General features: G+C 44.5%; 1 protein-coding gene across 1 annotated transcript in view; it reads left to right on the forward strand.

Moving 5' to 3' along the window:
* enpep (glutamyl aminopeptidase) overlaps nucleotides 1-2,939 on the forward strand; it is a 44,510-nt gene extending 41,571 nt beyond the window's left edge. The window contains exon 20 of the mRNA XM_086127509.1: nucleotides 125-2,939. Coding sequence (XP_085983635.1) covers nucleotides 125-271 — 147 coding nt within the window. The 3' untranslated portion in view covers nucleotides 272-2,939. The remainder of the gene's footprint in view (nucleotides 1-124) is intronic.
* The last annotated feature ends 8,967 nt before the right edge of the window (nucleotides 2,940-11,906 follow it).

An 11,906-nucleotide genomic window follows, 5' to 3' on the forward strand; every position in this document is an offset into this window, starting at 1 on the left:
TTGTTGTAAGGCATCTTTGAGTAAACTTCGAGTATCATTGAAGTACCGGGCCGATTGTCTACTCTTTTGAAAATCAAAATATGTTCACCCTCATCTAATGTGACATTGTGCGTTGATCTTACAGATGGAGCACTTCTTCAGTCTGAATCCCAATGCTGGTGCTGGGGAGATGCCAAGGCAGCAGGCACTGGAAACTGTCAGAAATAACATTCAATGGATCCGGACGAATGAGAACGAGATCACAGTGTGGCTAGAGAGGAATGTCTTCTAACTATGTAACACACTTCAGGGAAGTCAACATATTTTCATTGTATGAAAATTTACTTCAGAAAAATCCAGATTACTTCAGCAAATTTAGAATATGTAGTATGATATTGAATTTGCAGGAGCTTTCGCTATAGTTTTAAGAGGTGGCACAAAAACACACATTATCTTGCTTATCCAATCTAGTGTCCAGTCATGGACTTGTGCTTGGGGAGCACTAATATTGCCCTTCCTTTTCGATTTAAACCAACATTTAGGCCCTGCAAAGTGAAGTCACAGATCTTTTTTTTTCTAAATACATTTGGGTACCGGTAATTGCTCAAAACGCTTCCACTGAGAACTATGTCATAGTGAAAATTGTGTCTATTTACTGTAACAGTTTTTCACCATTTCTTTTAATGCTAATTGCTGATTGTGGCCAACAAATTGCATCCACACTCAAATTGCATGAGTCCAAATGACTCAAAACATGCTCCTCACATGGTTCTGGGGGAATGTTTTATTACGGTTACAACTAAAACATGCACACCCCATGAAAATCCAATACATTCCTACAGGGAGGGCTTGTTTTTTATTTACCCTAGGTCAGACTCTGAGTTACCCACATAGAGGCTGGAGGTATGTGGAGATAGGTCTTGTCAAGCTGCATCCAACGGTGTATAATTCATTCCAGTGTGACACTCCTACTCTGAGCCCTGACCCAAAAACCTGTCGGCGATTCTCAATGGCAGACACTCTGGGCGGATTCTCAAACCTTGTCTTCTATCAACTGACCCGAATCCAAACACTAACCTCAAACACCCTCTGCTGGGAACATGTGGTACTGCACCCACCCCACTCATTTCTAGATGGAGAACATCTTTGACTTTTGAACCCAATGGCCTGGACCAGCGGTGCCCAAGTCCAGTCCTCAAGGGCCACTATCCAGCCTGGCCTGGGTGTCTCCCTCCTCCAAGACGCCTGATTCAAATGGTAAGTTCAACAGCAATCTCTGAGAAACCTGATAACAATCCTCATTGATTGAATCAGGTATGTTGGAAGAGGGAGACTTCTAAAACATGCAGCAAAGGGGATTTTGAGGACCTGACTTGGGCACCCCTGGCCGAAACATTCGGAACCAACGTCGACTCACCCATTTTCATTTTTCCGTGACTTCAAGAACCTCTGTTCGACCAGAGTGGATGGCAAAATAGCAGTTTAGACCACTTCATTCAAACAGATCACTCAAACATTTAGCTCCACGAACCCCAATATGGGGACTGCAGTCAGGTTCACTTTCAGTCAGTTCTCACTGGCTAGGTTTACGCCCCTTTTTTGTGCCACTTATCGCGCAAGCTTCCTCCGTCAGCAGTCCGACTACCTCACTTCAGCTTCCGTCCTAATGGCTCCGGTGGACAACTCTGTGATGCTGTGGGTGTCCTGCTCACACTCTTTTCCCATCTACCATGCTGTAGTTGATCCTTCTCTACTTTTTCCCATCGATCTGTTGTGGCCGATGTCCACCTCAAGTGTGTGCTCGTATCTGAACACAAATTTCGGTCATGGTGCTGCATGTTCATCCATGCGACTCAGCTACGGAATGCTTTCTCCCCCTCTGCGTCCACCAAGGCGCCCTCTGGGAACTTTTTTTCCAGTTCCGGTTAAGGGCTCACAGTGTTGAGAGTGGAGACAATAGTGTGATTTTTTTTTCGGTCATGATTTTTAAGCCTTATTTTACACACTTTTGTAATCATTCAAATTTGGTAGCATTCACAACATTTTTCTTTGGTGTGTCAAATTGACTTTTTTTTCTTTAACAGGATCTTTTACTTTCACAGTTTTTTTTACCTGTGCGAGTTATGTGCAATTATATGATTCTCAGAAATTAATGTCATCAAATAAACGTAACACAGTCTGACTCTAATAAAATTGTTGTGTGTTGAGTTTTAGCAGGATCTTTTTTTTCAAGGAAAACTGGTGTTTTATCATTGTCAGCTCATTTGGAAATAGAAGATCTAGAAATATCTTTAAAGGGATGTGTTGGAATTTCCCCGTCACTAATTAATTCCGTATTTTAAGTAGGACTCCTGATACTGTCTATTAGTGATGGGTCCAGCGACACCGATGCGTTGACGCATGCGCCGGGCTCACAGAGCAAACCACGTGTCGGTGCATGTGCTGCTTCATTACGTCACGTGATTGACACGTGAACTGCACCGGCGCAGTTGAGACTGCATCGGCTGCGTCGACACAGTCCAGGCTGCTAATTGACACGTGAACTGCACCGGCGCAGTTTAGACTGCATTGGCTGCTTGGCACAGTCCAGGCTGCGCCACTTAGTCCAGGGGGCGTCGACTCAGTGCAGGGGGCGTTGACGCAGCAAAAGCCCGCACAGTGCATCTAAGCAAGTGCGTCTGGCGACACGATGCCGACTGCCGAAACAAGCCAGACCTCACCCTCGCTCGAATAAAAATATATGTTTGGGCAATACGGAAAACACACTGATTATCAGAAAAAATGTGTCCGTCTGACTTCGAGCGTCGTGTCAGCTGTCATATAATAGGCTATTATTATATGAGAAGTGCTCTATGAACGTTTGTACTGTACGTCATACTCCAGTTGATTGAGAGGTCCCGCCTATAAGGGGGAGTTCCAGAAAGTGACTGCGAGTGAACACACCGCATGTTTGATGACTCTGCCACGCTGTTATTAAAAGTCACATAAAACGTAAACCTTGTCTGCTGACCATCATTACATCGGCTAGGCTAGCTTAGCTGTTGTTGTAGTTCAAAGCTTAATATGTGGCGTGGGTTGGGTCGCGTACGTGCCCGCGCTCACGCGCGCACAGCAGAGAGCAGCGGACTATCGACTGCTGAGACGCGCTTCACTCAAGTGACGTTGCTACAGTACGTGCATATTATGGAGCAGCTTCCGGACAAACACAAATTGTCCGCCGTGTAGAGCCATTTTGATCTCCTTTTGGAGAATAAGGTATTTATTAAAATCTCCTTGTCTCACCAAGTGCCTCTCGGATTTTTGACATGTCTTATTCCATTGTGTGTGTGTGTGTGTTCTCCACAACAGGGGAAATAGCATGCATTAAACGCAACAGACTGAAATTTAAAACACTGGAGCATCTTATTTTTCTCAATCAAAATTTGTGAAGACAAAGCCCACAAGCATCCTCATTCACATGATTTTCACATTATTGAAACTCATTGAATGATACGATATGAATGCATGGATATGAATGATATTGTCAAGGGTCAAGGTCATCTTTATTGTCAAATATGCTTTATGTATGACATGCAGCATAGATGAAATTTCTTCCTCTCAATCCTCAGTGCATATATGCATGCAAACATGCTGTGCATTAAACACACACAGCTAAGAAAGGATAGCAGCTACACTGTATAAAAAAGACATGTAATCTGAACAGTATAGAGTCTATAATGTTCAGATTACATGTCTTTTTTGACATGGCAAACTACGGCCCGCGGGCCGGATCTGGCCCGTTGGTCTTTTGAATCCAGCCCGCCGAAGATTGGTGCACAATTAAGGTTTGATTGCATTAATTTCGTTTAGACTTGTAATGACAGGTATTTCAACACCAGGTGGCACAGTTACTTCAAGTTGCAGAGCACAGGGAGGGAGGGGAAGACGAAGAAAGAGGGAGAGAGTAATGACCATGGAAGGGAAAGTAATATGTACAGTATCTGATTAAACGAAGCGGGTAACAAAGTACGAAACATTCAGGAGACGCCTGGAGTCGGAAAGACTCAAATCTACGAGACTTTGAAAAACAAGAAAGCGATTCTTACTCAGTCAGATTCTGGCAATTTCCATGCTCAGAGTGAATTGCTTGTGGCTCGAGTAAATGAACATTTCCTAGAATGGTTTATGGTTTATCATGTTAAAAACGTTCCGCAAACTGGACCGCTAATAAGAGAGGAGGCGAGTTCCATAGCGCTAAGTATGAGCATCGAAGACTTTGAAGCGTCCCGAGGCTGGCTTCAAAAGTTCGTTGCGCGACATCAGCTGAGCAATGCTGTCATGTGTGGTGATCGAGACAAGGTTAGAGACAGTGAGTGAGAGGAAAGAAAAGCCACAAGGTCTCTTACTCGTCTCATTTTGTAGCAAATAGTCCTATTTCTAACTTTTGGCCCGGCCCTCCACAATATTTTCTGCTTCTCATTTGGCCCCCCCGGGAAAATAATTGCCCATCCCTGGTATAGACAATATAAACAGCATAAACAACAATATAAACAATGGCGCTTATGGCTATTGTGGGTAGAGTAAGGTAGTGCATTGTATACACTTCATCATCAAATCAGTCTGTTCAGTCTGTCAAGTGGGTTGGCTGCAGGGATTTTGAAGGTCCAGCAGGTGGCAGTGGTCAGCGACACAGTATCAGCACAGTATCAACACATTGTGTCATTGTGTCGACACGCCTCATGGACCCATCACTACTGTCTATTAAATGGAGTCTTCTTTTTCTTGAAAGTCATAGGCTTCTTTTCTGTCACCTGGCTGAGCCTTTTCCCCTGCCCAAAGGAACTTTCCAAAGATGTTTGTTTTTTTTACTCGTTTTGCTTGCTCCTGGGTTTCATTTTAGCGGTAACCTATCACGTGACAGAGAAGCACCCCTTGACCTGCATCGAGAGTGTCATACTGTAGACCAGTGGTTCTTAACCTTGTTAGAGGTACCAAACCCAAACAGTCCATATGCACATCCACTGAACCCTTCATTAGTGAAAAATAAAAATGTTTTTTTTTTTACAAATTCAAGACATTAAAAAACACATTTATTAAAAACGGAAGAAATTAAACACAATTAATTGTAGTATGAAGTATAATTTTTTTAAATTGTGCACAAAATGAACCAGCCAGTGATGGTCAAGTGGGCATATCATAACTAATTGACATGTTGAGTTGGGTTTGTCTTAACATTGACTTGTTAAATCCAAATGAACATACAATGTAAAGCAACAGTCTGTTACGAGCGTGGTGGTGGAGGACCCCAAAAAGCAGGCAGGAGGGAGCAGCAGGGTGAACTTGACAAACTGTATTAACAAACCACTGAGAAAACTAAATCCAGAACAAAGTTCTGAAAACAACAAGAATCCAAAGTAGCAAACAAAAACCCATGACAGACGCAAAAACAAGGTGAAAGCAATACAAACAAATCCATGGCAGTGAGGCACAACCGCTAAACAACAGAATCACTGATAGCAACAATGACCCAACCCTGAGAGGCTGGGCCGGGAGTCCTTTAACCAGAAAACCTCATGACATGATGACCAACAGGTGGGCCGCTGTAGGAGGAGAGCCCAACAGTGCCACCTGTTGGTCCCAAACAGATCAACCGTGACAGTCTTTTCCCAGTAATTATGAAACCTATTAGAGTAACAATTGATACTACCACATTCATAGATCACATATTTATAAATAAAATTGACCACAAAATAGAAAGTCACCACATTAAAAAAAAAATCAAAGTTAATTTTTATTCGCACTAGACCATCTAAACACAGTTAAAATTGTGGTAAATTCAATTTATGAAAATTAATTTCTTGAAGTACTGTAATAATGGAAACAAAATTATTTTGCAAGTCACATGATGATAACGTCAAAAGTGAAATGTCAAAAATCATCGGGATCCTATATAAAACCAAGGATGTGCTGAATGGGAAATCATTATTGTTAAAGGTTTTGCGAGGTGGTAATGTTGGACCCCAAAAAGCAGGGAGGCAGGGAGGAGCAGGGTGGACTGAACAAAATGTATTGAACAAAAATACAAACTAAGGCGGACACAAAGGCAAACACAGTGACAAAACACAATGACCCGACCTGCACAGGTCAGACAGGGACTCCTTTGAACAGAAACACTAACTCCGTGAGCTGTCACCTTACCGTGGTGGAGGGGTTTGTGTGTCCCAATGATCCTAGGAGCTAAGTTGTCTGGGGCTTTATGCCCCTGGCAGGATCACCCATGGCAAACAGGTCCTAGGTGAGGGACCAGACAAAGCACGGCTCACAAGCCCCTTATGTGCAATAAAATCAATGGAACTCAGTTTCGCTTGCCCGGACGCGGGTCACCGGGGCCCCCCTCTGGAGCCAGGCCTGGAGGTGGGGCTCGTTGGCGAGCACCTGGTGGCCGGGCCTACACCCATGGGGCCCGGCCGGGCTCAGCCCGAAGAGGCAACGTGGGTCCCCATTCTCATGGGCTCACCACCCGTGGGAGGGGTCAAGGGGGTCGGGTGCAATGCGAGCTGGGTGGCAGCCAAAGGCGGGGACCCTGGCGGTCCGATCCTCGGCTGCAAAAGCTAGCTCTTGGGACATGGAATGTCACCTCTCTGGCAGGGAAAGAGCCCGAGCTGATGTGTGAGGCAGAGAAGTTCCGACTAGATATAGTCGGACTTGCCTCCACACACAGCCTGGGTTCTGGTACCAGTTCTCTCGAGAGGGGTTGGACTCTCTTCCACTCTGGAGTTGCTCACGGTGAGAGGCGCAGAGCAGGTGTGGGCATGCTCAGTGCCTGTACATTGGGGTTCACACCGGTAGACGAGAGGGTTGCCTCCCTCCGCCTTCGGGTGGGGGGACGGGTCCTGACTGTTGTTTGTGCATATGCACCAAACAGCAGCTCAGCATACCCACCCTTTTTGGAGTCCTTTGAGGGTGTGCTGGAGAGTACTCCTGCTGGGGACTCCCTTGTTCTACTGGGGGACTTCAATGCTCACGTGGGCAATGACAGTGAGACCTGGAGGGGCGTGATTGGGAGGAACGGCCCCCCCGATCAGAACTCGAGTGGTGTTTTGTTATTGGACTTCTGTGCTCGTCACAGACTGTCCATAACGAACACCTTGTTCAAACATAAGGGTGTCCATATGTGCACTTGGCACCAGGACACCCTAGGCCATAGTTCAATGATCGACTTTGTGGTTGTATCATCGGATTTGCGGCCGCATGTTTTGGACACTCGGGTGAAGAGAGGGGCGGAGCTGTCAACTGATCACCACCTGGTGGTGAGTAGGCTCCGATGGTGGGGGAAGATGCCGGTCCGTCCTGGCAGACCCAAACGTATTGTGAGGGTTTGTTGGGAGCGTCTGGCGGAATCCCCTGTCAGCAGGAGTTTCAACTCCCACCTCCGACAGAGCTTTTCCCATGTTCCGGGGGAGGCAGGGGACATTGAGTCCGAGTGGACCATGTTCCGTGCCTCTATTGTTGAGGCGGCCAATCTGAGTTGTGGCCGTAAGGTGGTTGGTGCCTGTCGTGGCGGCAACCCCCGTACTCGCTGGTGGACACTGTCACGTCTCGGACAAGCCGAGTTAAGTCTGGATCCCAAAACGTAGATGTAAACAAGGTCTCCGTCACAAAAATATGTTTTAATGCAATAATCGCACCGACAAAGAGGTAACATAAAGCGCTGGTCAAAACAAGGACCAGAGGGAACATAAAACGAATAACAAAAAGCGCTTGCACAAAAGGCAAGGTAGAAAAATAAAGACCGCGAATACAAACTAAAAACAACGTATCAAAATACACGCAAGCGAATAGCCAAATCACAAAACAAAAATCGTACTTACAAAAAGCAGGGGTACCGAGAGTACAAAACGCGAAACACGACGAGGTCAATAGCCAAATAGTCTATGAGCAGAGAAAACAGCAATGCAATAAACAATACTACGACAACAGGTGCACGGCCGATGAGTCCTTAAATACAGAGTCTACTAATCACAGATTGGCAGCAGGTGCGTACCAAAGTGCGCTCTGCTCAGGCGCAAAGGCCCCCGTGGGGCATTTTTTTTTATATAAATGTTAATTGGTCGCTACTTTGCGGATTTTCGTTTATCCAGGTGGTTTTGGTCCCCATTAATCGCAATAAACGAGGGATTACTGTAAATTATCACATGACCAAAGCTGTTTACTTCCTGGTTGCACCTTGAGGGGAAGATGGCTTCCTCAACTCCTCCCCAAAAAAGGTCAGTAAAGTATTTTCAAATAAATATAAAACAAAGATTTTTTTTGTACACATGATCTTTAGTTTGGATAGTAGTGATATATGCATTTGTAATTACTCAACTATGTTTGATGTCCTTGCAGCATGAGCAAACATTTGTGTGGTCACATTAGTGACCTGTGGGATAGCACACTGTAGCTAGGTGTACACATAGGGCTATACATACAAATTGTGTCTACGTCTAATCTTTTTTCTCGCGTTTAGATTCACTTTGAGTGAAGTGATTGATATTTTGGGTCTCAGTGATGGTCTAGACAAGGCATGCAACATTGCAGTTATCCCTCAAAGTGAAAAATATGCCATTTTCAGTGATTGTGATTGTGATGGATCTGATAGTGACTATGAGGGGGAGATGGGCCATTTGCCAGCACGGATATTGAATGCACATGCAGAACTTGTCGGCAGAGATGATGACAGCGACAATATTGATTACGACCTCCCCCTCCCACAAACTACCAGCGTTACCTTACCACCTTTTGATCAAGGAGAATGTATGGCCTCTACAAGTAATGCCAATCAGCCTCATGCAGTGACCAAAGTTAAAACAGCTGAGAGGAACATTATTTGTCCTGATAGTCCTACCATCACAAGTGCCCCTTCTCAAATATCCTACACTGTTGAAGAACTGACATCCTCCAGCCACCATAACGTCCAAACAAAAGAACCACAAAGATTTTCTTGCCGGCTGCAGTCCATGGCAAAAGAACCTGTAACGGTGTCTAGTCGCCAGAGGAGCGAAGAACCTCTGTCATCCAGCCTCCAAAGGGACAAGACAGAAGAACTGCCAAGGTCCTCTAGCTGACTGCAAGCCAAAGCTAAAGAACCTCCAAAGATCTTGCGAAGCCAGAAGAGACCATTTGAAGAATCACTAGCGTCTTCTGGCTGGCAGAGGGTTGAGTCAGAAGTTCCACTGACACAGTCAGAGTTCGTTAAAAATAAAGACAGAGTGTTCAAACAATCAAAGAGACTGGCCACCTCCAGTCTTCCAAAACACATGATATACAGCCCAAATGCTGCAGAATGTGTCAAACAAAGCTGTCCGATCCAATGACCATTTTCTTAATAATGTATCCACCCACTCTAGGAGAGATCACCATTGAAATGTCCAATCTCTTCTCCACCCAGACCAAGGCCAGGCAACTGAATATGGGTATGGATGAGCTCCTCACATTCTATGGGATTCTTTTGGCATCTGGCTACAGCACTGTTCCACGAAGACACATGCACTTGTCAAGTGACACCGATGTACATAATCCATGCATTTCCAATGCAATGCGGAGAAATCGATTTGATGTTATAATGGCCTCAATACATTTTGTGGACAACACAAAGATCACTGAAGATCCATTTTTCAAGGTTAGGCCAATCTTCACTGAGCTGAACAAGTCTTTCAAAGTCATGCCATATCCAGAATGTTTGTCAGTAGATAAGAGCATGACAAGATACTATAGGCGTCATAGATGTAAGCAATTCATGAAAGGTAAACCAATCAGTTTTGGCTATAAGATATGGAGCCTTGCATCATCCAGCGGATACATGCATCATATGGAGCCATTTGGGGGACGCCACATGCTCCTCCCAAAGACTAGCTTAGGCCAAGGGCCAAGTGTTATTCTTGGTCTTGCAGAGCAGGGTGAGATGCCTCCAGGTTGCAAATTCTACCATGACAACCTCTTTACTTCTCTATCACTCCTTGATGAGATGACAAAGAGGGGCTGTGGGAGCTGTGGCACGATGAGGGAAAACCAACTCTTTGATGTTCCCTTCAAACCAAAGAGTGAATTCATGAAGTTACATCGAGGAACCTCAGAAATTTTAATGCAAACAGAAAAGCTGTTGGTCCACTGGAAAGACAACAATGTTCTGACTACAGCAACAAACACAGGGGATCAATATACGAAACAGTGGTCAAGCGATGGAATAAAGAGTGACATGCCTTTAACCAAGTCCATCAACCACAATGCATCAAACAGTATAATGAACACATGGGAGGTGTGGACCTTCGTGACCAACAGGTCTCGAGATGCAGCATCACAATCAGGTCCAAGAAGTGGTGGTGGCCCATCTTTTTATGGTCACTCAGTTTTAGCCTGTGTTCAAGTGCAATTACAGCATATTATCCCACCGGTCACAATTGTGACCAATCATAAAACATACATTTTCACCTATGTGTCGATATTTTTTTAATGTTTATTACTGATTACTTAAAAGGGCTACCAATGACACCTGATTTTGACTCTTAAATGTCTGGAAAAAAATGTGGGATTAAATGGGTTAATTATCTGTGTGATGGCTCATTTAGAAAATGAGACAGGACCAGCAAAACTAACCTCAGGTTTTACATTTGATGCTCATCTGATAATAATTTTACATGTTTTATCCACAGTATATCCTGTATCATGTAATTATTATGCAGCATATCACATCTGACAAGACCCTACTTTTCACTGCGTTGATGTATTACATTATCGCTGCTCCTCTTACATTACCAAATGAATCAGTTACTTGACAGAGTTCATCTTTTAATCTTTCATAAACTTCATCATAATTAATGACATGTAGAGAGGGTAGAGAAGTTGAATTTGAGTGGTTAGTATTTACCTTCGCCAAACTGCAGCCGATCTCGGCAGCCCCGCTATTGTTTACCTTGTTTCCTTCACCTACGGCATCTGTCAGACTTGACATCAATCCAGTCCTGCTGGTCGCCCTGTCGCGTCCGCGTTGAAGAAAGCCGCTAGAAGTGGTAAATTTGTACTGTCATCCAATGTCGATTAAGTCCACACGATTACAAAATTCAGCAGCGAAGGTAAAAGTACGGTTTAAAAAGAACGGTCGTCATCACACTCAGGCGTCCAAGCCCTCCGGCAGAGGCCTGAAGCCCCCCCGAGACTCGAGCACGACCGTAGGAACGGGTGACCGCCGAGGCAGCCTCCACTCCGGATATCATTCAAGTGAATGGAACGCAGCCTGAGCTGCGTGCACTTGTGAAAATGTTTACCCTGAGTTTCAATATTTATAATAAATTTGACTGTTAGAGTCAAGGAGGCTTCGCCTGGCTGTACATGTACAAACAATAATGATTTTTCAGTCACCACAGAGGGTTATAAATAACTGGAGGAAGCTCAGGCTACAATAGGCTAAGAAGTCATGTTCGGTGATTCACGGAGAGTAGTGAGAATAACCTGATTATGTTATGTACTGTATGTTTGTAACATAACACATTAAATAAGATGAGAAAATTGCTTAACTGATGTTATACTTTTGCTTCTATTATTGCCATCTTCATTCGCTCGAGCTGGCATTTTCTGATGATTACAAAATGGAATGACTACCTGTTGCACTTGTGAAAAGTCTTCATTAGGGGACCAAATGGGCGGGGCATATGCAAATATTAGTACAGTATGTGTGTGGAGCAGTGAGTGCAATAGCAGCAAAACACCATGTGGGGAGCTACTCAGCTACATTCTCTCTCTCACACACACACACACACACACACAAACTAAGGGTGGGGCTCAAGAAGCAAAATAGAAAGGACCTAACAGTTTTGTCAGCTTTTGGGCACTTCTGTCAGCCTTTCCTCTGATTTCCATCCCCAAACAAATGGTGAATGTAAACAAGGCAATCAGGTTTTCGAGACAGGATT

The sequence above is a fragment of the Hippocampus guttulatus genome, chromosome 13, assembly GCF_054856545.1.
Source record: "Hippocampus guttulatus isolate MCC_2025c chromosome 13, RoL_Hgut_1.0, whole genome shotgun sequence".
Lineage (NCBI taxonomy): Eukaryota > Metazoa > Chordata > Actinopteri > Syngnathiformes > Syngnathidae > Hippocampus > Hippocampus guttulatus.